A 26,100-nucleotide genomic window follows, 5' to 3' on the forward strand; every position below is an offset into this window, starting at 1 on the left:
ACGGACAGACGGACAGACGGACAGACGGACAGACGGACAGACGGACAGACGGACAGACGGACAGACGGACAGACGGACAGACGGACAGACGGACAGACAGACAGACAGACAGACAGATAGACATCGTTCTACTTTGTATTATTGATTAAAAAATTAAAAAACATGCATTTGCTAATTTATAATGTTGTCTGTTTTGTATACTACACTTATACGCTCGTTCTTCGTTCATTTTTTTCTCGTAGAGGGCTTGAAGAATAATAATATCAGTGGGAAAGGGGGGGGGGGCGAAGAGGGCTATGACCAGGCCGTAATATGCATAGGGGTTAAATGTTTTGGGGGAGGGGAAAGAGCAATGTTGAGTTTTGTATTATAGTATGTGTATCTTCACATATGCATATACTAAAATGTTTGCATGTATTACGTTTTAGGTTCTGAGTTTTCATTTATTTATTATTCTTCTTTCAATCTATTTAAATTCAACTTTCATTCTCTATAAAGCTGTCCATCGATTTACTACATATATGTCTGTCTATCTATCTGTCTGTTCATCTCTTTATCAAAATAGTTATCTATCTATCTATAGCTTTTTTACATCTATTCATTTATTTAACTCAATCTATTTACAATATAGTCCTTTTTAACATATATAATTTTTCTTTTTTACTCTCAAATTTAATTTATCAAACAGATAATTTGTTGTTGTTTTGTATAATTACTATAAGTATGACTCAGTAACTTGTTTTCTTTCAAGATGAAATATATATACATGGTAGAAAGGAAGGGAACATTGGGTTAAATATTACACTAGTCCCAAAAGTTTATTATAATGCTGTTTTCTTATTCGTCTTAACAACTTTTGGACTTTTGAATTTTGATGGGTTGGTTTTTTAGAAAGAGTGTTTAAAGTTTAAACCATTAATTGTAAAATACATTATTGTGTATCATCAATGGGGATGTACATAAATTTATTGACAATTGTCTTATCCCTTTAGATCCCTGTATGCATGGGCATTCTTCCTTTCATATCATCTATCTATCTATCTAGTATCTATCCATCTTTCTTACTTATCATTATTATCAATCTATCTACTTATCCGTTCAAATATATATCTGTCTATTTGTCATCCTATAACATTTATTCTTTAAAAATGAAATGAAAATATATATATTCTGTCTATATTTCTTCTTCTATGTACCTTTTTATGTATATCTTTTTATCTACATATTTATATGAAATAATTATAGGGATTCTTGATGTTTTTTTTTAATAAAACTACACTTTTCATTCGTCTAAAATCTAGCAATTGAGCATCTACTCTAAAATTGAGAATTTATAAATATATCAATATATTAGAATTTTATTATTGCTATGCCTCCTTATATTAAAGATATATGATATTTTAGGCCTTAGTTTATTAAAACCAGTGCTTCTAACATGATTTTATGCCTAAAAAGTATAGTTTACAATAGGACTGAAAAGTGCTAAGTGATAAAGTGCTAAACTGACAAGGGCATTAATGCACAAAAGTAGCGCGACAATATACAGGGATATAACGGGATAAGACAATGACCGATAAATTGATGTACTTACCCAATGATGATACACAAAATTTCCACTCCGTTGATTACAATTAGTGGTTGTAACGTTTGGACACTCTCAACTTAAAGAACAAACCAATCAAAATTCAATAAAGGTCCCAAAGTCGCTTAGACAGCGAATAAGAAAACGTTATTATAAAACTTTGGGGATTAGTGTAATAAACAGCCAATTGTCCCCTCCCTTCCTGCATTACAGTAAAGATAGATTTTTTTTTGATTTAGGACATTGCCAATTGTCGGACAGACTGACGGACGAACTGATACTAGTTATATAGTAGCTTCGCTGCTAAAAAGGAATGTAAAAGTATGGGGGGGGGGGGGTGGAGATAAATACCAGTTTGGTTAAGCGCCAGGCGTTAACAAAAGAAGCAACACACACATATACTGGTTCTTAAAACCAAATAATATTAGTATCACAATACAGTTTAAGGGTGTAAACATTCTGTAACATCAAATCTAAAATCTGTGGAACCAAGTATGATAGCGCCATTGGCGCCAACTTATGCCCAACGCATAAACTGAATAATAATAAAATTTCAGAGAGGAAGAAAAAGTTGAAAAAAAGAGAAAAAAATATAATAAACTGTTCGTCAGAAAAAAAAATTAGATTTTGATTGAAATTTCAAAAAAAAACTTTTATTCTAAGAGAACAATATTTAATTAAAAGTGTATACGCCTACAAATGAGAGAACGTGTGTGTTAAACTTTGGCTCACTATTTACAGTTTCTCATTAATCATGAATTTTCAATATGGCTGAGAACCGGTTCTAATAAAGAGGATATTCACCTGTTTTGGTGATTAAAAAAGACTAATAGTTATGGTAAGTTATACCTTTCTTAAGACTGCCTAAAAAAAGGATGATAACATCCATAAGTAGCGAAGCTCAAAAATCATGGAAGAACATCCAGAATGAACTATAGAGTATTTAAACACAAAATAAAAATTTATATAAAAACACGAAACCTTTCATGATTTATAACGTGGAAATCTAGGAATCGATCTAGCACCACAACCAATAAGTAAATCTTAATGAAACTTTATGAAATTATGTAAAATGTAAACTTATTAAATTCCTAAAAATTTCAGCCATCTATCTGGACTAGGAGTTCAAAAAAGCTTGAACACTTAAAAAACTAGGAATCGATCTAGCACCCCAATCAATAAGCAAATCTCACCGAAACTTTCTAGAAGTGTGCAGAATTGGAATTTATTTGATCCTTGAAAATATTAGACTTCTATCTTTAATAGGAATCGAGAAAATCATGAAAACTTAAAAATCTAAGAATCGATCTAGCACCCCAATTAATTGACATATCTCAATGAAACTTGGGAAAATATGAAGAATGATGACTTATTTATCACTAAAATTTCAGCTGTCTATCTTTTATAGGAGCCGAGTAAATCACGTTTCCCCCAAAACGTTTCAGACATACAGACATACATATAGACATACAGACGGACATTTCGCTACTAAAAATTTCTAATATAAGTTTAAAAGGGTTCTTCAACCCCTGAACAAATTTTATAGTATAATTATATACACCTAAGGGCTCAAATTATGCAAGAATTTTTACAATTATACAAAAACAGCCTAACAAACAAACATTATAAAACAATTTAAGCAACGTTTGGTTAAAAAAAATAGACGTATAATTAAAAAAAACTACCTAACCCAAGTGGTGGAGACCCTTTTGTCTGCTATCAAATTAATCTCTGTTCTTTTGAAAGGAAAACAGTAAAAGTGTCGAACTATGACGTCAGAAAAAATTAACAATTAACCAATGAGAGGCCGCTATATATTTTACCACAGTGAATACTGCCTTCTTATTGGTTAATTGTTAATTTTTTCTGACGTCATAGTTCGACACTTTTACTGTTTTCTTTGTAAGGACTCAGCTGTGTTTATATTTCCTACACTATTATGAATGATCTGATTTCGAAGACCCAATACAAAATAGGGACGGGGTCTCCGCCCTATGGGCAGAGTTACATGTCCTCAGTATTCTTTTGCTTATTCTAACTTATTATAATCTAATAATTTTTCATCTTAATATCCGCGGAAATCAGTCTATACTACGCTGCTATAACTAACTTTTAACGTCTTCATATCAGTAAAAGACAAAAATTTTACTATATAACAATTTTATTTTTAGTCAATAGAATCATATACAATTTTTTTAAAAATTACATCAAGTTTAAATGTTTAAATTTATGTGGAAGTGGTAACTTTGCTAGATTATTTATTACCCCGCCAGATTTTCTGTTCAATACTGATATTATTTTGTTCCTAAAATAAATTTTAAATTAAATTCATTGTTTTTTTTATTTCATTTTTTTCTACAGAGGTTAAAAAACAGTAACAAGCCCTTTTCCCTCCACAGGGAGAGCGTAGGCCGCTGACAATTTGTCAGTGTTTCTGTAACAATGCCCTTCAGACAACCAACCCTTTGATTGCACGACCTTTGTCTGAGAAATCCTAACTGTGCATGGTAGTGAATTGCGCCTGTTTTGGGCCAAGGCATTCCCCCTACTCTAACTATTTATGTCGCGCACCTGACATAGCAGCAGTAGGAACCATTTTTAAAGTCTTTAGTTATGACGCGGTGTCGGACCAAGATTCGAATCTATCACCTAGAGCGATTGCGCTACGTGTTAAGCCACGGTCGCGGGTCAGGGGTTAGTTTCTTTATATTTCCAATGATGATATACAAAATTTTCACTTATGCAGTTTTAAATTATTGGTTAAATACAGGGAGTAAGGGAGGGGACAATGGGCAATTAATTCAATATAAGAGTTATCAAAGAAAGGGCATGAAATCCAGTTTAATCCAATAAATTTGTAGGAAATTATAAAGGGATTGTTAATTGAATAATAGATTTCCATAGCGTCATGTAAAGTGAAATCACAACTTGTTTTTGATGAAATATATTGAGGTTTTTTGGTGTGATTTTTATATTAAAAGATTATTGGACCCGGCCAGCTGCTAGCAAGAATATGCCTGCCCCTTTTTATTCTGTTTATTTCCCTTGCCCCTTGCCCCCACCTCCCTTCTCCCTTCTCCCCGTCTGCTACATTCCAAACTAACACAACGAGTGTTTATTTCCCTTCCCCCCACTTCCCCTATCCCTTCTCCCCGTCTGCAATATTCAAAACATACATAACGAGTAGCGGCATTCTATGCGCAAGTCCCCAAACTCAGTCAGAAACTGCTAAATTCTTGCACATTCCCTTTAAGCCAGTCCCCAAAGTCCTAAAAATTGAATATTCGATCCATTGTCCCCTCCCTTACTCCCTGGGTTGAATAGTTTGTGTATTTCTATTTTAATCAACCAATCAAGGTTTGATAGAGGTACTCAAGGTTTTTAGCCAACGAATGAGAAAGTATACAATTTTAGGTCCATCTAAGTATGATAATAGTAAATTATCCCAACCCCCCCCCCCCCCAAAAAAAAAAATAAAAATAAAAAAGATTTTAGAACTTTTAAGACATATTTTTATTAACTTTTTTACATCTTTTATAAGTCCAAGGTTTGCACTAATCTAATTAGTCAAAGGAAGAGTAGGTCAATCGCAACCCCCCCCCCCCTCCCTTCCCCTCTTCATCCTGGATAAAATGCACTTCTCCCTGGTGGGGGCTTCTATCCCCCATTCATAAGAAACCCCTGGAGGGATAATAAATTGTACCTGGATAAATTTTGAAGACTCGTACAAGATTTTCTGGCATCAAGAATAAGTTCTCTGAAAGCAAAAAAATCAATTTATTTTTTAATTATCCAGGATAGGTCAATTGACGTTATTTTATGTTCCCCCAACGCCTTCACCTGGACATTCAATTGAGCTTTTTTGCTTCAATGCTCTATACCATTAATTCACTGAATATACAATATGGGATTTTATTGAATATTACTGAGGAGTATCTTCTAAAGTGTATAGTCGACAAGAGAAAACTCTCCCTCCTTATTTTTAATTAAACTGAAAATAAGGGAAGGGGGGTAGTTTTTTATTTATTTTTTCTTTAGGCCCGGTTAGGTTAGGTTATATTGGGTACAAGGTAGCCCTGCAGGGGTTATGCAAAAACTTTTCTCCCCTTTTATTTTTAATTTATTTAAAATAGTGGGAGGGGGGGGGGGTTCTGAGATGATAATGCACTTTGAGGGAAAGTATCCAGTGATAATTTAGATCAAATTGTCTTTATTTACCTTATGTCAGATTCTGTATTTCTTAGCACTGATTCTTTGACTTTCCATGGATTAGAACCAGCACCTAATAGACTTTTTACAAGCTCTAAAAAATATTAAAATTCATATAGTTATCTACTCGTTTTCATATATCTTAAAAGTTTATTTTCCCCAATTCTACTTAAAAGGTTTCGTGATTTGCATTGTTTTTAAAATTTAAATTTGATTTGTTATAATGGAAATAATATAAGTGGATATTATGGCGGGAAAAATTGTGTCGTCAATTTAGATTGCTTCTTTAATCCTCATTTATTGATTACTTCAATAGAGGGTATGACTATGGGGTAAAAGAGGCTAATGCAGGGTATCGTTATTTTAGCCAACTGAATGGACAATTTTTCTAGAGTAGGCGAAAATATGGTGCAACATCCAAGTAATAATATATCGATTTTCTTTACCTTTATTTCCAACATAGACAGCTAATTCTAATGGCGTAGACCCTTCAATATCAACCTAGCATAAAAATAAAAACTTTTCTAGTATATAAAGTAGTAAGTTCTTTATGTCTGAAAATCAACATTATAGGGAAGCTTAATATAGGTTCTGGGAAGGATTTAGACTTTTTTTAGATTCTTCTGATGGTTCTTGGCTATGGTTCCTTACACCTTGACCTTCAAGCCCCTATATGCAAGGGGCACAGCTAGCATCTAATATTTTTCAAATAAAAAAAAATACCAATTGAATATCCAATAATTTAAAGTAGGAAGATATGTGTTTTTGTGTAATATTTTAAAACTATTTGATCAATTTCCAAAATAAAATTAGAAGCGTAGTTATACTCCTATACTAATTCAAAGCTAATTGTTGTGGTATTCTTTAACATAAATATCCCAAGAAAAATGTTTAATCTCCACCCATAGAAAAATATATCTTTATGTAAAAGAAGCAGGATCTGTATGTGTCTATCTGTACTCAAGGATATTGCTAAACACTGAACCGACACTGAACAATCAAAAATCAAAATCATATCTATTTTATAAAATGTATAAAATGTAAAACAGTATAGAAACCTGTGTTATATCAGCACCATATTGAAGTAGTAGAAAAGCCATTTCTTGTCCACCAACGTAACCATTCTTTTTTATGGCGTCATGTAGTACAAATTTTGGAAGTTTTACACCTAAAGCAATTATGTGTCAATATTTAGTAGGTATTAATTTTAAAAAGCCTTTGAATTGTTTAAGATTATTTGTATACCGTCTCCCTTGGAATACAAAGGCCCTATATGCTAGTGGCACATAACTATTGTTAACAATAGGAGAATTAGGGACAAACTTCCACTTTCCCCTTTCCCCTTAGTTACAGCACAAAATAAGTTTAACGCCAACATAACGCCAATAGAAAATCAAAATTTTCAGCAACTTTAAATGGAATTAATTTGCTTAGTAGAATTTTTAAAAGCGAAGCTTTTCTATAATTAGGGTCGGTCCGTCCGTCCGTCCGTAACGGATAGCTTTTTTCGTTAATTTGGGCATGTTATAATTGTCCTATCGATTTCAACTTTGCATGGTCATTCCTGTAGTAGTTAGGTACGATTTAGAAAGCGTAGCAACTCTATAATCATTACCAAAATGTCCGTACGTCCATTTTAAACATGTTGATTTTTTTACTTTTTTAACAACAAATTTTGATGTAATCTAATCATCCGATTGATCTCATTTTTTGTATACTGATTCCTGGGACAACAAGATACAATATTATAAGCGAAGCAACTCTAAAATTAAGTCCTAAAAATGTCAGTATGTCCATAAACAATTTTCTGTATCAAGCATTTTTTCAACAAATTTACTTACAATTTTGCTTCGACTCTTATACATTTATATTCTGATTATTCAGTTCTGACACTATACAAGTGTTAATGTCCGTTTGTCCTACAGTTTCAGCGCTTCGCTTTTATGGATGTTGTCATCCTTGTTTTAGTATAGCTTCGAAACCGATTGATATTCGCTGGTTTAGAACCAGCTCTCAGCCATACTGTAAAATTATGTATAGCATCGTATTACATACAAATTTCCATAAATATTAAAATAAAAATCATTAAATTATTATCACATTTTTTAGCCAGGGCCTTCGGCCCCTTGTGGCTAACAAAAATGATTTTAATAAATTTTAAATTCAGTATCCGCGGAAAGCTGTCTACAATACGATAGCTATTCCTTTACCTGATTTTGATAGTTCAGCCATGTGCATAGGTCGGTTATATTCCAAAGTCCATTCAATGGCTGATTTTTGTTTATATTCAATTTCAATTTGTATTTCAGGAACAGTTAACAAATACTGAAAGAAATTTTTTTAGTCCTTGAACAAACGCAGGAGTGACAAACGTCGGAATTGACACTTAACCTAACCTAACCTATTTTAAACCATATTATATGTTTTTAAATGCCTAACCACTGCGGGGGGCGTATTTGTATATTCTGATAGCTTAACCTAACATAACCTGTACAGAAATTCTTAAATAACTTAATATTTTAGACAATTATGCGTTTTCAATGCCGACGTTTGTCACTCCTGCGTTTGTCTTGGAATCATTTTTAAAAGCTCGTTGTTGCTTCAGCATTTTATTATCGTTAAAAAGTGGAAAAAATACTTACTTTAAAAATATCAAGATGTCCATATTTAATTGCAGAAATGAGAGGTGGCATTATATCAAGACCTAAGAAAATATATATTATTATCTAGATCCAAATAGAAACATTAAAAGTATACATTTACCCTTTCAAAATATTCTGCATTCTGCCATATTTGTCTTTTGACCCAAGTGTATTATAATAGTTATTTCTCGCATCGTATTATAAACGGCTTTCCGCGGATATAGAATGTACAATTATAAGATTAAAAGTAGTTTTTTTAGCCCCGAGGTTCCGATTATGATTATGATTGTACAATTTTATATTTGTAGAAAGCTGGATATAATATGATGCTAGACATAGTTTTTTCGTATGGATGAGAACCGGTTCCTATCCACCGGATTCGAATGAATACGAGAAATTACTTTATTTTTTTATTTTTTGGCCTTATTACTTCATACTCTTGATATTGGGTCTAGTCCTATATTACTAGGTATATTCTAAGAGTTACGGTTTCCTAAGTCTTACATATTATTTTATTATGTAAATCTAAGTTAACTTCAGGCTAGGTAAGAAAATTAAATAGGGTTTAGTCTATTTCCAATGGGCTGATCTCTACCCCTTACTCCTCTGGATAACATAAAAAGAATATTTATTACCTTCATTAGAAACTTTAGTTCTATTAACATCACAGCCGTGTTTAATAATACTCTGAAAAAAATCATTTTTACAAGGTTTCGTGATTTTTATTTTAAAATTGAAATTTTAGCTAAAATATACGGTTCAATATATCAAAATGCAGGGATCTAAAGGGATAAGATAATGACTGATATTTTGATGTACGCTCCCAATTATTGTACACAAAATTATCCCTTCTGCAGATTATGTGGTTGAACCATTTGAACACTCTACTAGATTTATCAAAATTCAATAAAATTCCCCAAAATTTGTATGTCAATGAATAAGAAAACTTTATTATAAAACTTTAGGGACTAGTGTAATAAACAGCCCATTGGCCCCTTCCTCTCTGGCCATTGAATTGCTTTTGCTAGTTTTTAAGCAGAACCTAAGGAGAACCTAGTGAATGTGTGTGACTCTGATTATGACGTAAAAAAATTGCCAATGAGAGGCCACTATAAGTTTTACCATTGTATACTGGCCTCTCTTTGGCTAATTTTTATTTTACGTCATAATCAGAGTCAGACACTTTTACTAGGTTCGATGTTGGAACATTTGCCTTATTGTCATATAGGAATTATAAAGAACACAGAGAATAAGTCTCTACAATTCAGGTCTCGGCAGCCGCCTATCAACTATTTACAATTTTTAGAATCAGTTGGAAGTTTAACCTTAACCAAATATGGCAATGACAAAAACAAAATGTTCAAAGCATCCAAATGGGTTCAGATTGAAGGCTTACTCGCCGTTACCGTGCCATGCTACAAAACAACTATATAAAGCTTTTATTTTGTCATTCAACAGTGTCTTTACCTCCAATTTATTTCTTATTCTATAGATGGCGATCTTTATTATTCAGGAAGGAATTGGGGACAATGTACACTAGTACCCAATTTTTTTAAAATGTGTTCTTATTCGTTGTCTTAACAGCTTTGGGGACTTTTACTGAATTTTGATTGGTTGGTTTATTAAGTTGTGTGTTCAAACGTTTCAACCACTAACTTTATTCTGCAGCAGGGGTAATTTTGTGTGTCATCAATTATCGGCCACCAGCTTATCCATTCAGATCCCTGTTTATTATTGCTACGCTTCTTATGGATAAAAATCAAAATCTTACCTTTACAATATCTAAATGTTTATACTGTATTGCTAGAAGTAGTGGGGTGGTAGCCAGAATAGAATGGTAGGCATCTAAGTTAAATTTTCTTTGGCACAACCAATAATCCAATGTTTCTATATCACCTAGAGAGATCAATAAAACTTTAAAATTTCAGTTAAATTTATAAAAATGTTGGATCAACTGCAGTTCACGGTAAAATATTCCTGGTAACGAATATTTCCAAAAATCTATGAATTTTAAAGGCTGCTAGCTTCCAAACGGCTGAACGTAAAGATCATGCCCGCACACTGTTTTAAGCGGCATAAGAAGGCCTAGAAATAATATGAAATAGCCATAAATCAATAATGCATAATTATCTCGTAGTGCAGAGAAATGCGCGAAAAAGACCTATTTTATGCGTTTTTTCTTGAGTGAAGCTTTCCCTGTGCATCATTGGGTCTTGACTATTTCAGATTATTTGTAGGCCTTCTTATGCCACTTAAAATTGTGTGCGGGTATGATCGGTAGTTCAGCCGTTTGGCAGCCTTTAAAAGGACTCTCCACAGAAAAATCAACTTTGGATTTTTGAAAATCTAACCTGAAACTATTATTCTCTGTTCAATTTTAGGCATTTTTTGTTTTTGTGGCATCGCGATCGAAGCCCTTTGAAAATTTTGTCCGCCGCCTATTTGTACTGCCGCTATAACAATATATACTACACTTTCCTCCACTCAATATATGTTTGCCGCTAAAGAACATTTGCTCCATTGCAACCGGCCGCTCTACGATTTATCCTCTTCCTTGACTGGACAATCCTGCCGCCTCCATTTTGTGTTCGCCTCCGCCAAATATAACCATCTTTTGCCGCAGTTGCCGCATTCATCGCCCTTCTCCGCCGCTACTCCGCTATACATTGCGTACGTTGCTATACACAACACCCCCAGTCTCCATTTAATTTCTGAACAAGGGAGAGGGGAGCATGTATTGAACCGCGACATACAGCAATGAATAGCGGAGTAGCGGCGGAGAAGGGCGATGAATGCGGCAACGGCGGCAAAAATAGAAGCTAAAAATCACTAAAGCAGCACAAATTAAATGGCGGGAGGTTTCACTTAAAGGAGGTAAAAATTTCAAAGGGCTTCGATCGCGATGCCACAAAAACAAAAAATGCCTAAAATTGAACAGAGAATAATAATTTCAGGTTAGATTTTCAAAAATCCAAAGTTGATTTTTCTGTGGAGAGTCCTTTTAAAATTAATAGATTTTGGAAATATTCGTTACTAGGAATATTTTACCGTGAACTGCAGTTGATCCAAAATGTTTGCTAGTGCCTCTTTTAGGTTTGGTTAAGTAAGGTATAGGAGGACACAGTAGACAAATAAACATACTTAGAGCCTAGAGGTCAACAGAAAACCCACCCCTTTCATGATTTAGTTAAATACAGGATATTGTTTAAGGTACATACTTTTATTTTAAGGACTTGATTATAGAGATGCCTCGCTCATAATATTTTAATTTCTTGTCCTAACATTTTTAAATGAATGATTATAGAATTGCTCCGCTTTGTAAATCATTCCTGAAATCGATAGGACAATTGTAACATATAACAAAGAGAGCTAACCGTTAGATAACTGTTACGGACGGACATGCTGACCCTTATTATTGAAAAGCTTTACCTTAAAAAAAAAAGAAATAAGATGTAAGTCAAAATAAGTTAAAATTACCTAATCTGATCATCTGAAAAATGTCTGACAATCTTGGAGATGGAACAGGTGACTTTCTTACAAATAATTTGGCGCCAAAATTTGGGGTTTGAATGTCGTCTTTGGGAGGAAAATTTCTTGGAACTGGTTTTAAAGCCGGTTTTATGAAGACATTATTATTGTTGTTGTTGTAAAAAGTTGTTCTTAATTTTGGTGAAACAGGTGAAGGTGTTAAATTTATTCTAAAACATAAGAAAATCGATGTATTATTACTTGGATATTGCACCAGATTGTCATGTACTCTGAGGAAGTATTACTCGCAGATGGCTCAAAAAATGATAACATTAACCACCATGTATTCTATTGTTGTATTTGCCATTCCTTCCCCAAAATATATAAAAGGAAGGAATCATTGTTATCCTGTTTAACCCAACCTAATTCTTTAAATATTCAAATCAGTATTATTTTGTTTGTCTATAAAAAATGTATATAGAAACTGGGGATTAAAGCGAATCCTCTCTACAATTCGAAATTAGTGAAATCCGTCCGTCGTGTCCTCCGCTCACGCTCTGAACGCTAGACTAGTATGAAGGTTACCTGTTATCTATAAAATCCTCAGATATTGACTGTGCTGTTAAACCCATTTTTATCTTTAAATGTAAACACAAGTAAAAAATAAATAGATTGTTGGATCATGGAAAAAAAAGAAGTAGTGGGTTTCATTGTATTGGTTCTAGAGGGCTCTAGGGGCGATTTCTGTTGGGAGGGTGGTGGTACCCTAACCAAAAATAGTTATAAACCTTCCCAGGGTCTATGAGAAGCTACATTGAAAAGAAGAACCATATCGGTATAGCGGTAAGCGAGATCATTCAGTACAGACAGACAAACAGACACACATATAGCTTTTGATGAATGGGATTTACTCTAAAACTCGTACTATATTTATGAAAGGTCCGATTAAAACTAAATCTTTAAAAAAAGATTTAATGATTTATAAATTGTAAAACAGTAGTGCTTTCCTATAAAAATATGAAACTTAATACGTCTCGTAAGAAATGAGGCGTGTGCTTAAAAAATATCTATAATTAAATTCAAGGACTCTAAAATACTACACTGGAGTATAACTATATATACGTATGTATGTCTATTAAGATCGTACAATCGTCTGGACTCAATGTTCCAAAGATATAAATAAGTTTTTTATTGGTCTAGGCTGCATATTTAGAAAACACCCTCCCTTAAAAATAATTTCTTAACTAAAATAATGCAGTGCTAATTCCACCCCACCCCCTAATGAGGGCGAAGCCAGTAGGTACATAGTAAGTGACAATTAAATAAGAAAAATTTATTTAAGAAAAATTATCTTTGTAATAAAGTAAAACTATCTCTGTCTGTGTGTGTGTGTACAGAAGGAACCGCTAACCACTGAACTGAAATGGTTCCAATTTACAGGGTAGCTTCTCTAGGTCCTATGAAGGTTTATAAACATTTTTGGAGAGGGTACCACCAACCCTCAAAGAGAAATCGCCCCTAGAAAAAAATTACCCCCTCCCCAAAAAATACCTTTTTTTCAAACTACAATTGAAAGTAGGAGTTGTTGCCTCCCTCCCCCTGCCTCCCTCCGCCTGCCTCCCCCCCCTAATTAAGGGTCCTTGAGGCCTTTAGGAGCGTAGCCGCTAATAATTATATCAAATAACTAAAAATTCTCAGAAATTAACTTAGGTCTAGAAATTACAAATATGTTATTTAAAACAACACTTAAATGTAGAATATCTAGAAATTTATAAATACTTTTGATTTGCGTTGCACGCGACATTATATTTGCAAAATGTATAAATAATGGATTCATTTATAGTATATGTAATATCTAGATTATTTTACTGCGTCACTTGTACACATATTTGTTCTTGTTAAAAGAAAAACAAAAAAAGTAAATTGTATAGTATAATAAAATCACATATAAATATAGAAGAAAGTCAAAGTTAGAAATCTAAACTAACACTGACAAAAATAATTTTTCTTACAATTTGCCCGAATTTTTTAACATTTTGCAATTAGATGTAGGTGACTCGATCAGACATATAGACAGGTAACCAGACAGACACTATCTGTCAGACAGAAAAACAGAAAGACAGATTGACAGAAAAACAGACAGACCTAATATAATTTAAATGAATTGCGTTATTAGAAATAAGTTTTTGTTATTGATTTTTATGTATGTTTTTTTTTCTATTTTCTTAAATAAATATATATCCTTTTTACATCTGTATTTTTTTTACTAATATTTGCTTTTTTATATGCAAAATAACTTTATTGAAAAGGAAGAAAATGGCCATTTACTATTTTTGTTCATAATGGCCATTTTCTTTCATTTTTTTGTTGCATTTTAGTACCTTAAAATCGACTTAATTTAAAAAAAAACTTAAATTACTTAAAAAATAAGAGGTCTACAAAAAAACCGATTGCATATCTGAATTCTATGGAAAAATTTACATCTTCTACTTACTAAAAGAACCGGCTAGCAATAAAAAAAAAAGTTAAGACGGCTTCTTTTGAAAATCATTTACAGCTGTTTCCGAAATAAAGATTTATAACTTCTAATTTATAACTAGGTATATAATAAAATAACTTTGCTTCTAAAGAAATACAACATTAACTAAATGATTTATTATTCTGAATTGTAATGAAATGAAATAGCATGCTATGACATTTTATTTCAAAAGTAGAATAATTAAAAGGGAATAAGAAGAGTGTTCATTCATTTCTGAAATATTTAGAATCGCATATTATTAAAACAGCTCCTCCCCTACTGATTAACTTTGCTTTTGTTTAAATTGTTCTCTCGTTTTCAAACTTAGCATTATTATATGTAGGGCAGTAAGATACATTTTAAAAGCGTAACAACTTTAAACAATAACCAAATCAATTGATTATAATGATGATTTTTTCTTTTTTGTGAATATGAAACTTTGAATGTTATGTATGAACATACACACATACAAATATTCAAGCAGTTAGAAAATTGTTCATACAATTTAGACAATATTACACAATGGCACATTTTAAAATTCCTAGTCTTATTTTAATAAAGAGAGCAATAATCAATAATACAAAGTAGAACCATGTCTTTTTTTCTGTCCTTCTGAAACTTAAGATCTCGGTAATCACTGAACCAATTGGGCTTTACTCCTCTGGATCTGCGGTGGGTTTAAGCTATTTTCTAAGGAGTTGAGACACCCCCACCCCTCCCCCTTCAAGAAAAGGCCAATCGGAATCTTTATATAGATAAAATTAGACAAGAATTTTGTTGTTTTGTGAGGAAATGTAAAATATTTCGGTGGTGGGGGTAAAGTTATTATTAGAGTGTAGGTAAAAGTCTCTTAGCGGTGTGGCAATATAATAGACAGTTTTTTTTAAATGAAAAACTAGGACGACAACATCCATAAAAGCAAAGCTCTGAAATGGTAGGACAAACGAATATCAAAACTTGTAGAGAGTCAGAACTGAATATTAATGCATAGATATAAACAAAATTATAAGTAAATTTGTTGTAAAACTTCTTAAATTCATGATACTGTTTATAGAAAAAACTTACATTAATTGTCATAGGAATCATCGGGCGAAGTTTGAAATCGATAGTACAAATATAATCTGTTTAAATTAACAAAAAAAAAAGATAATACAAAAATCTAAATTCTAGAAAATGTTCGTTAAAAAAAGATGTTGGCTTCTATTTAAGCAATCTCATTAATTTCATGTCTGTGATTAGAATTGTCCCACTTTTTTTGGGTATTTTATTTTAAAGTTATTTTCATTGCAGCACTTAAGTAGAGATGTACATATATTATGAGGGAATATTGATAATTAAAATAGAAGGCAACAGTACTTGTTACCTTTCCTACTTTCAATGTGCGTAGCTTTCCGAGGTGTCTTATGAATTCCGCATATTCGCCACTGTTGAATTATAATGGTGGTTAATAATGATGCTTAAACAGAAAGGGATACTAACGAACTTACCAAAGTAAAGACTTTCTTTCTCATAGTGAAAGAAAAATATCATTAAAAGGCAGAGATATAAAGGAATAAGATAAAAATTACCCCTTATTAAGATTACAACTAAATTAGCCAGCCAATATAAATACAATAAAAGTCCCAAAAATTGTGAAACCAAAAAATATGAAAACGTCATTTCACAAGATCACAAAGGCATAAAACTGACAATAAAACAGAAAAAATGGTAGGGGCCGTAATTCAGCAAATGAATTCCATTTGAAATTGTTAAAAACTTAGATTTTTTAGAGGCTTATGTTGGCGTAAAAAAATGTTTTAGGCTGTAAGTAAAGGAAAGTTTGAAGAAAGGGCGAAAGGAGGGCAGATGGCTTTGGGGAAATTTTACTTAAGATTGTTTTTTAGAATCCTGGTCCCTTGTCCCTGGAAAATGTAGACGTTAGAAACTCTAAGCAATGATCATGGTGATAAAACCAATCAGTTCAAATCCCAAGGAAAGAGAAAAACAAAAACAAAAAAAAACAACAAGAAGAAGGTAACTCATATGTTAACTGCAAGATGATGAATCTTATAACTCAATGATGCCTCAAATCGTGCCAATTCCAAAGAAGATTAGAGAGCCATTGTACTTGGCCTAATGGTAATGATGATGAATCCTACATTTATAGAATTTTTAAAATCAAGTTTTATTAAAATTTTATTTCATTCTCTATTAATAATTCTATAATATTAATATTATTTTATATTATGATACATTTTAAATATTAAAAACTTTTTTACATCGTTAAATTTAAGTTAAGATTAACAAAAAAAACTTACAATACATTTTTCAACTTGTTTTTCATATTAATTGATTGTAAATAACAGTTAGAATAAAATTTAACAAATCAATAAACAATTAAAATATACTCTACACTTAATTTTGATTAAAAATATGAACCATAGTTCACAGGTTTTTGTAAACCTATAAATTTAATGAGTTAAAGAAAATAAACTAAAAATAATTCTACATGATTTACTAGAAGCCGTTGATTTCTAATTTTTCATCTTCCATTTCATCTTCTTCCCTTCGGTGGTTTATATCTTAGGTCTGATTTAAATAATATCTGTCAGTTTGTTAGTCTCTTTTTTTTGTTTGTCTATAATTTGTCTTTCTATTATCTGTTCCAGATACTAAAAGAGGAACAATATTTCAGTAGAGGAATGGATTTATTATCACTTTTGGATCTTACTCCATATTATTAAGTTAAGCATGTAGCTGGATAAAGTAACGATCCCCCACCTCCACCCCCTCCCCTCCTAATGGATGAATGAACTGCCTAATAAATGACAGGGGAGATAGCAACCCAAATCAATGATAATTTATCACCTGACATAATATCCACGTCTATTCTATATCCATTGGCTTTGGTTTTTATTGGAGCTATATTTTTTTAAGGGGTTAAATTATTCCTTTTTTTCCTAAACATCCTCATAATTAGAACATCTTTTATCTTATTTTTTTTAAAAATGGCTTTCCTTCATTTCTAGCTGTCTGTTCTAAATCTTACTGTTGATTAACTTGGTAAATGAGATCAAAATGATCTAAGATTGCCTGATGACATCAATGGCTGACTTTGTTGGAGACTTGTGGGGTGTTCGCGGGGCATGTCTCTCTGGGGACATATCTAAAACTTGATAAGTATTGGACAAGGTAACAAATTCCTCAGATACTTTCAATTGTTAATAAATATAGTTGCTTTAGATTATGTAAAAAAAAATATGGGGTATAGTCCCTTTCGTGACATCGCACCTTAAGGGGCGATTCTTCATATTTTTGACAGTAGGTTTTCTCCTATTTCTAGCCCCTGCGGAGGGCTCTAACCTTGCTGGGCCAATTACCTAACCCTGTTGGGCAATCACGTAACCCAATATAACCTAACCTAACCTAAAATAACCTATATAAAAACGGCAAATCGCCCCTTAAGGTGCGATTTCACAAAATAAGTTATTGTAATCAAACTTGAATTTGATTTGACTTAATTCCTATTGCATATAAAAAAAACTCTGTTTCATGCAGTCAAACCTTTACTTTGGGCTAAATAACAAACAAGTTAGGGTTCTAAAGGGATAAGACAATGGCTGATAAATGAATGTACATTCCCAATGATGGTACACAAAATAAAACTTCTGTAGATTACAATTAATGGTGGACTGTTTGGAGACTCAACTTAAAAAAAACCAACCAATAAGAATTCAATGAAAGTCTCCAAAGTTGTATGCCAACAAATAGGAAAACATTATTATAAAACTATTGGGACTAAAGCAATAAACAGACCAATGGCTCCTCCCTGCCTGCATTTGTTTTATTAATGTAAAATATAAATGGAAATTTATTGCAGAGGATTTAAATGAATAAAATTATCAGCTATATTATTAATTACCTAATGGTCCATCTTCATACTCATCTCTAATATCCGTCCTAGAAATAAAAGATTTTTTAAAATTTAATCTTTGTAAAGTAATATAAAATCTAAATTTAGCAATATTTAAATTATTGAGATTTATTCAAAAATGTTCTTGGATTCTTGGATGTTGTAAAAATAAATTTAAAGGTATAGGTGTCAAAGACCTTTTTGCTAGCAGACAAGAAATATTTTATTTAACAGGCACCTGGCTATGTTTAGTTTATATTTTAGAAGCTATTTGCTGGTATTTTAGACCCAATTCACAGAGTCGGAAAAGGGTCCCCAAGGCTGGGACAAAGTTATGTAAAGCACCTGCTCCCTCTATTCTCTTACTTAAATGTTGTACACTTTTCATAAACTCTGTAAAAAAAATGTCTAAATTGATTATTACCCAGAGTAGCTCCTCTCTAATTCCTTCTCAATGATTTTATTCTCCAATATTCCAATCTTTTGTTGATAGTTGCTTGTTACATCATTTAGCTTCTCTTGATACTGATTTATAACCTGCAAAAAAAAACATTAATTTATGTATGGTGTGGTTGTGTTTGTATGTTTGTCCAGATAACAAAAGATATAAAAAGTTTCTTTTTCCTCAGCCACTTTTTCAAAACTGTAGCTCTAATAATATCCAATGTTAATTGATGTAAAAAAAATATTTTTATATCTTCTAATGTGGAAATGTATAGAGAACAAGGACATATGCATCTTTTAATAATCAATTAAGAAATATGGGCTACAAACGCTAAAAAAAAAAGATTTTGTGGGTCATGCTAGAGACATCTTGAATATTTCTTGTGAAGGTTTTAGACTATTTAGTAAGTTGATTTAAGAACCTCCCCCCCCCCCCATCATAAAAAAATATAGTTTGTCTCATATTTACCTTACTCAAAAATAGTAGGTCTTTATGTTCACTATTTAACTCATTGATTAGTTGATTACTGAATGTATATGACATAATTAGAGCCATACCTTTTCAAGCTCATTCATCTTGACATCTCTGGGATCCACATAGTCAGCTATACTTGGCAGTGACATACTCTGGCCCTTGTTCAGGGGTGGTAGCTTAGGTATACTACTACTATTATCCATCCTTCCTCCGATACCTAAATATTAATCGTAATCAGTTATACTAGGTAGTGACATACTCTGCCCCTTGTTCAGGGGTGGTAGCTTAGGTATACTACTACTATTATCCATCCTTCCTCCGATACCTAAATATTAATCATAATCAGTTATACTAGGTAGTGACATACTCTGCCCCTTGTTCAGAGGTGGTAGCTTAGGTATACTACTACTATTATCCATCCTTCCTCCGATACCTAAATATTAATTATAATCAGCTATACTAGGTAGTGACATACTCTGCCCCTTGATCAGTAGGGGCAGCTTAGGTATACTACTACTATTATCCATCCTTCCTCCGATACCTAGATATTAATCATAATCAGCTATACTAGGTAGTGACACACTCTGGCCCTTGTTCAGAGGTGGTAGCTTAGGTATACTACTACTATTATCCATCCTTCCTCCGATACCTAAATATTAATCATAATCAGTTATACTTGGCAGTGACATACTCTGTCCCTTGTTCAGGGGTGGTAGCTTAGGTATACTACTACTATTATCCATCCTTCCTCCAATACCTAAATATTAATCATAATCAGTTATACTTGGCAGTGACATACTCTGTCCCTTGTTCAGGGGTGGTAGCTTAGGTATACTACTACTATTATCCATCCTTCCTCCGATACCTAAATATTAATCATAATCAGTTATACTTGGCAGTGACATACTCTGTCCCTTGTTCAGGGGTGGTAGCTTAGGTATACTACTACTATTATCCATCCTTCCTCCGATACCTAAATATTAATCATAATCAGTTATACTTGGTAGTGACATACTCTGTCCCTTGTTCAGAGGTGGTAGCTTAGGTATACTACTACTATTATCCATCTTTCCTCCGATACCTAAATATTAATCATAATCAGTTATACTTGGCAGTGACATACTCTGTCCCTTGTTCAGGGGTGGTAGCTTAGGTATACTACTACTATTATCCACCCTTCCTCCGTTACCTAAATATTAATCATAATCAGTTATACTTGGCAGTGACATACTCTGTCCCTTGTTCAGGGGTGGTAGCTTAGGTATACTACTACTATTATCCATCTTTCCTCCGATACCTAGATATTAATCATAATCAGTTATACTTGGTAGTGACACACTCTGGCCCTTGTTCAGGGGTGGTAGCTTAGGTATACTACTACTATTATCCATCCTTCCTCCAATACCTAAATATTAATCATAATCAGTTATACTAGGTAGTGACATACTCTGGCCCTTGTTCAGGGGTGGTAGCTTATGTATACTACTATTATTATCCATTCTTTCTCCGATACCTAAATATTAATCATAATCAGTTATACTTGGCAGTGTTATAGTCATACTATGACACTTTGCAGTTTTGTACTAGATCCTGCATGGAATAAAACTGACAAATATCCAGTGGATAAGAACCAGTTTTCATCCACACTGAAAGATCATGTATCATATTGTATTATATCCTGATTCATGATATTCCTGATTCAAAATTGATTCATAATATTGAATCCAGTTTTGTTAGTCCGTGCCTTCGCCATCTCGGTGCAAACAAAAAGGGTTTTAATCTTATTATTGTGCATTTTCATATCCAATGAAAGCTTTTTATAATACGATGCAATCATAGAGAAAATAATAAAAGAGAGGAATCGAGGTATTTGAAGGACTAAAATAGGCAGTGGGCCTAGAGGCCTATATTGAGCAATTGCCGCGCTGAATTTTTAATGTTATTCCACCACTTTTCAAAATGGGAATATCTTAAAATTAAATGTAATTTCAAGACAATTATAGTTGCTGTTTGAAGCATACATCTGATTTTTATAGGATGATATAGAAATATTTTGAATTATCATCCATTCTGATGAAACCTAATGAAAGAATATAAAATTATCATTATTAATTTTTCATGACTTTGCTACTGACTTTAATCATTACACTCATTATTAGCTTATAAGATTTATATTGCAGTCTATCTAACTTTTATTTCTTAATAAATAAACGTTTTTACAAATTGAATATGAACATTTGATTGTAAATTATGATAATCAGTTTTTCAGTGCCATCTAGCTTTGGATATAGAACTAGAATATCAAAGCGTTCATCAATTTTTATTTTGCCTGTATTTTTCTTGTTTTGCATTTTTGTCACTAAAGGGCCAAACCCTGAGGGGTAAATAACATCACTTGAAAATGTTAAAAATATTGTAAAAACGAGTATTGTCTTAGAAAGAACATAGATAGCATTACAGATTATTCACTTATTTAGATTATTCAGTTATGAAATGTTTTATTTAATATTTAGCCTTAGTTTTAATGTATGTCTTTGAAGTAGACAACTAGCGAACCTGGTGGCTGAGAGCTAAACTATTAATTTTTTCTTAGTAAACATTTTAAAGTTTTATCATGTTAATTAGATTTAAATATTACATTTAGGCTAATTTGAAAAAAAATAAATTTTTGATCATAAAAGGTGAACCCTCCTATTTTTAAACTAGGTGAAACATACTTTTCTGCTGCACTAAGACCGCCCACGGCTGTTTGTTTTTTAATATTCTAAATCAAATTGTATTTTAAATATTTTATTTAATTTTTTTTAGAACATAATAAATTACAGAAAAATAATAACAATTAATAAGATAAATTTTTTTATTTTTTTTTACATATATAGAATAGGTTATGATTAAGATGCAAAAAGCCGCGGACGGTTTAGATAAATAGCAGACAAATTATTTTACTAGGGGGGAAGTAATATTTTACAATGAAATTGGGGTGAGTATTCATCCTCTTATCCTTTTTCCTTATGGATGCAATAAATAACTATACCTGAAGCTGGTCTTGATCCTGTCCTGGAGCCAGGCCTGCTGGAGTTCATGTACATGCCCATCATTGGTCCCATCATCATAGAAGAGCCTGGTCGCGACATCATCTCTCCAAATCTTAAAACAAGTACATTTAGTATACCATCTGTTTATAAGTATTGCTTACTGAAGAATTTAAGTATGACAGGTGTCCCAAATCTATAAACGTCATGAATGAAATGAAAGCTAACAGAAAGGGTTTTTTTAAAGTACAGATTTTTTGGTGTTATCATTTTTATATTTTTTTATTGATGTAAATCTTTTTCCAGTATGGCTTCGAAACACATATCCACTGGATTAGAGCCGGTTCTCAACAATACTGAAAAATCATGTATATCATCGTATTAGAGACAATTTTCCATAAATATTAAAATGAGAATAAAAAATGTATAACAAGAGGCCAACTTTACACGTAGTTTTTAATTTTGATATCCATGGAAATCTGTCTATAATACGATGAGAAAGATAACTATTCTCTATCTATCTGTATAACCTGACACTTTCAGTGTGTTCTACAACAGATCCCAAAGCTTCATTGTACACATACACTTTGCTATCTAAGCAGTTATAAGAATACATTAGGCATTATAAACTTTTAAAGTCTTTTTTTATTATTATTCCTGTGAGGTTTCGTGATTTTTGATGATATACTTTTTTTCTTTTTTTATGTTTAATTGTCAATTTTATATTCCTTAAAAAGTTTCTACTGCTACTATTCAAGATATAAATAATATACTTATGATGAAGAAACCATAACTTGGGTAACTCAGAGTGAAGCCCATTTCAAAAAAATTGACAAAAGTCATGCAAATAAAGTGATGGTTATCTCTTCAATAAGCAAGATCTGGTCTATGTGCGTCACAATAAGATTTTGTTGTGTATATTTAAATCCTGTAGTGGTTATTGAAAGTTGGAAACCTTCTTTCCAAACAGCCCCTTTCTTAAAAAGCTAGACTAAGATTTTAGGATTTAAAATACTATATATATTTTGTAGCTTCACTATTTACAAAGGCTCGACAGCCGCGCGCCAGCCGCGATTAAGCCTCAAATTTATACCCGTGTTGATGCTTTCTAATTTTTTTGAAAAAAGGGATGCTGACGCGCGGCTGCCGAGCCCTGCTATTTACCATATAAAAATATAAATTACCTATATAAAGTTTATCATACTGAAGGAAACAATTCTTTTCTGGATTTGCTTTCCGAACCTATAAAGTGAATATTTTGTAGAGAAGCGTCTCTTTACTAAACTCCGTTAGTACGTCTGTATTTCTGTTACAGATATCTATAATACAAAGTAGCTTGATATCTTTCCGTCCGTCCGTCTGAAGCTTAAGATCTCGGTAACCACTGAACCGATAGGATTCTACTCTTTAGGGAATATACCTACTGGTCCTGTGGTGGTTTTAGGCTATTTTCTTGGGGAGTGGGACACCCCCAACCCCCCCAAAAACCAAAGAATCCCCCCCACTTTTTTTTAGAAGATTTCCTTGGTCCTTTATATTTATATTTTTTTTTAAGAATCTCACCTTAACTTTTTTTTGATCACCTCTTGGGGCAAAGCCCCTAGAGGCTAGGGGCGAAGACGCTAGTATTTTAAAAAGCTGTATTAATTTTATGAGATAAAAAAATAGTATTATAGCTACTCTACTTTCCGTTATTCTATCCATCAGTCTGTCTGTTTAGATTAAATCTATACTATTCTTTATTGGAAATAATTAGGATAATTGTGTTGTATCTTATAACATTATTAGTATTAGTATTTTAGTTCTTTGACAATTAGCATATCACACTTCTTTGAATTTTGCTTCTATTATTTAAAAGTCTATCTGTTTTTATTAACTTTAGAATTTTCTATTCCTGAAAATATTTGTCTTTGTTATAGTTAACAGGTTCTATACTTTGGTTTAGAAGTGGACAAAATAAAAGAAAAAAATAGCACCTCTATAAATTTGAAATTAAATGCCTAAACTAAGATTTGAGAATGGCTCTGATACCTAGTTACCTTTAAGATTAAGTTTCATGTTAGGTTAGGTTGCATTTGATTTGAGATTTGGGAATTTTTTGTCGTTTTTGATACCATTGTATCGTAATGATTGCATTATTTGAGTCTGGAAACTTTTAATGTAAACATTATTATAACATCTTTAGTTGGTAGTAAGGAAATGGTTGCTATTTTGCATTTTTTTTGTACAGTGCTATTTATAACACCAATACCCAGAGTTCTTAACAACCTTGGGAACCTTTATTGAATTTTAATTGGTTGGTTCATTTAGATAAATGTCCAAAATTTTCAACCACTAATTGTGTATAATCATTGGGAATGTACATCAATTAATCGGACATTGCCTTATCCCTTTAGATCCCAGATTATATTGTGTTTAAGATCTTTTAACGTAAAAGTGCTATAACTTCCTTTATGTGGAAAGTTAAATACTCTTTCTTTTTGGCTGTTTATGTAAAGCAATATAACTTTTCATTTTGCTTTTATGAACTTCTTTCAATTGTACAGTATTTATAAAGCGACCATTCCCCCTCTATTCCAGTGTCTAATTCAAACAGTAATCACAAAAGTACGTCACCAAATTAAATTATTCTTCTTTCTTTTATAAGTTTTAAAGAAATAATATTATTTGATTGTACTTTCTTTCTTTTATATGTTGTTAAAGACGATTAGCGTTTAGTTGAGTTCGTGTTCTACTAGAAATTTTAGATAATAATGAATTTTAGGGGGGTTGGTGTCGCTTCGGGTTCTAGAACTCTCCAGGCACCTTTCAGCATACTCCGCCTCTCATAACTGCAGCTTAAAGTGTCCATTCAACTGATAGACAACCAACCCTTTGACTGCACGACCTTTGGTAATGAGTTGTGCCTATGGCCAAGGCATTTTCCCTACTGGTACTATTGATGACACGCACCTGACATAGCAGTAGTAGTTATCATTTTAAAGGCGCGGTGTGGTCCAGGCTCGAGCCCTACGCCTCCCAGAGACAGGTTACCAATTAAGCTGATGCCTCGGGTTTAATTGTAAATGATGTAGGGGGAATGTCTTGGCAGATAAAGTTACCTGTCTCATAAATTTTCTTAAATGCTCTCTATTCTCACGAGTTCTTTTACTGAAATTAAATCAAATCAAAATTTCACCTATATTTTACTTTTAAATTGGTATCAATTAGACTTTAGAACGGTGTTTGATGTACACTAAATAAAATCATGTATCGCTGACATTTTGGTCATTATGAATAGTCAAATTAAACTTAATCAAAAGTAAATTATATAACTATCCAAAAAATTTAATATGGAAATGAAATAAGCTAAAGCCATCACATGACCTTATTTCAAGCATGCATAAAACAGGAAACTTAATAAAAGTAGTTATTGAGATCTTAAGCTTCAGACAAAAAAAAATACTTCTTCGTTATTATCAAGTAGGGTTGGGCCGGATACTTTTTTGGCCGGATACCGAATATCCGGCTGATTTCTAATGCCGGATATCCGGTTCCGGCCGGATATCTGGCCAACGTTCGATATCCGTCAACTTACCGGATATCCGGCCGGATAACCGGATATCCGGCGTCAAAAATCAGCCGGATATCATGTAACCGGTCAGTTTAAATATCCGGTATCCGGCCGGATAACAGGCCAGACCAGATATACGGCCGGATAACCGGCCAGACTGGATATCCGGCCAGACCGGATATCCGGCCCAACCCTATTATCAAGTTTACCTAAGATCTTCCTCTACATGTATGTTAGCTTTCTGTTAGGTAAAAATGTTCATTGTGAAATTTAAAATTAATGAAA

General features: G+C 32.6%; 3 protein-coding genes across 4 annotated transcripts; all 3 read right to left on the minus strand.

Moving 5' to 3' along the window:
• Nucleotides 1–3,772: 3,772 nt before the first annotated feature.
• LOC145324081 (uncharacterized) lies at nt 3,773–12,535 on the minus strand. Its single transcript, XM_080166707.1, has 11 exons — nt 12,487–12,535; nt 11,911–12,131; nt 10,205–10,329; nt 9,069–9,120; nt 8,434–8,495; nt 8,002–8,116; nt 6,850–6,959; nt 6,238–6,292; nt 5,801–5,885; nt 5,286–5,339; nt 3,773–3,887 (listed from the first exon to the last, which is right to left on the minus strand). Exons 1-11 carry the CDS (start codon nt 12,531–12,533, stop codon nt 3,785–3,787), a joined length of 1,029 nt encoding a protein of 342 aa, XP_080022833.1. The 5' UTR covers nt 12,534–12,535; the 3' UTR covers nt 3,773–3,784.
• Nucleotides 12,536–16,581: 4,046 nt separating this feature from the next.
• LOC145324752 (uncharacterized) lies at nt 16,582–19,471 on the minus strand. 2 transcript variants are annotated; one of them, XM_080167361.1, is made up of 5 exons: nt 19,314–19,470; nt 18,736–18,848; nt 18,321–18,358; nt 17,492–17,564; nt 16,582–16,964 (listed from the first exon to the last, which is right to left on the minus strand). In XM_080167361.1, exons 1-5 carry the CDS (start codon nt 19,431–19,433, stop codon nt 16,916–16,918), a joined length of 393 nt encoding a protein of 130 aa, XP_080023487.1. In that variant the 5' UTR covers nt 19,434–19,470; the 3' UTR covers nt 16,582–16,915. The 2 variants fall into 2 exon arrangements, with proteins under 2 accessions (XP_080023487.1, XP_080023486.1); XM_080167360.1 differs by having other exon boundaries at nt 16,591–16,964; nt 17,492–17,570; nt 19,314–19,471.
• A 534-nt stretch (nt 19,472–20,005) lies between these two features.
• On the minus strand, nt 20,006–26,057 carry LOC145324753 (uncharacterized). Its single transcript, XM_080167362.1, has 6 exons — nt 26,025–26,057; nt 25,364–25,412; nt 23,447–23,504; nt 22,793–22,856; nt 22,265–22,377; nt 20,006–20,203 (listed from the first exon to the last, which is right to left on the minus strand). The coding sequence occupies exons 2-6, from the start codon at nt 25,370–25,372 to the stop codon at nt 20,103–20,105; spliced, it is 345 nt and encodes a 114-aa protein (XP_080023488.1). The 5' UTR covers nt 25,373–25,412; nt 26,025–26,057; the 3' UTR covers nt 20,006–20,102.
• Between the last annotated feature and the right edge of the window lie 43 nt (nt 26,058–26,100).

Source organism: Acartia tonsa, chromosome 7 (assembly GCF_053477335.1).
Source record: "Acartia tonsa isolate MP-2025a chromosome 7, ASM5347733v1, whole genome shotgun sequence".
Lineage (NCBI taxonomy): Eukaryota > Metazoa > Arthropoda > Copepoda > Calanoida > Acartiidae > Acartia > Acartia tonsa.

Bases quoted from the DNA above. Each gene is read 5' to 3' on its own strand.
- LOC145324081 (XM_080166707.1), bottom strand. From the start codon at position 12,533: ATGGGTTTAACAGCACAGTCAATATCTGAGGATTTTATAGATAACAG. The intron at 8,496-9,068 runs GTAATAAATATT...ATATTTTCTTAG, and splicing joins AACTAAAGTTTCTAATGAAG to GTCTTGATATAATGCCACCT. The intron at 8,117-8,433 runs GTAAGTATTTTT...AATTTCTTTCAG, and splicing joins GACATCTTGATATTTTTAAA to TATTTGTTAACTGTTCCTGA.
- LOC145324752 (XM_080167360.1), bottom strand. From the start codon at position 19,433: ATGGATAATAGTAGTAGTATACCTAAGCTACCACCCCTGAACAAGGGC. The intron at 18,849-19,313 runs GTATGGCTCTAA...TTTTTTTTGCAG, and splicing joins AGATGAATGAGCTTGAAAAG to GTTATAAATCAGTATCAAGA. The intron at 16,965-17,491 runs GCAATCTTAGAT...AAACCACCGAAG, and splicing joins TCAGCCATTGATGTCATCAG to GGAAGAAGATGAAATGGAAG.
- LOC145324753 (XM_080167362.1), bottom strand. The intron at 22,378-22,792 runs GTTATACAGATA...ACTTGTTTTAAG, and splicing joins GAACACACTGAAAGTGTCAG to ATTTGGAGAGATGATGTCGC. The intron at 20,204-22,264 runs GTATAGTTATTT...ATTAATATTTAG, and splicing joins AGGATCAAGACCAGCTTCAG to GTATCGGAGGAAGGATGGAT.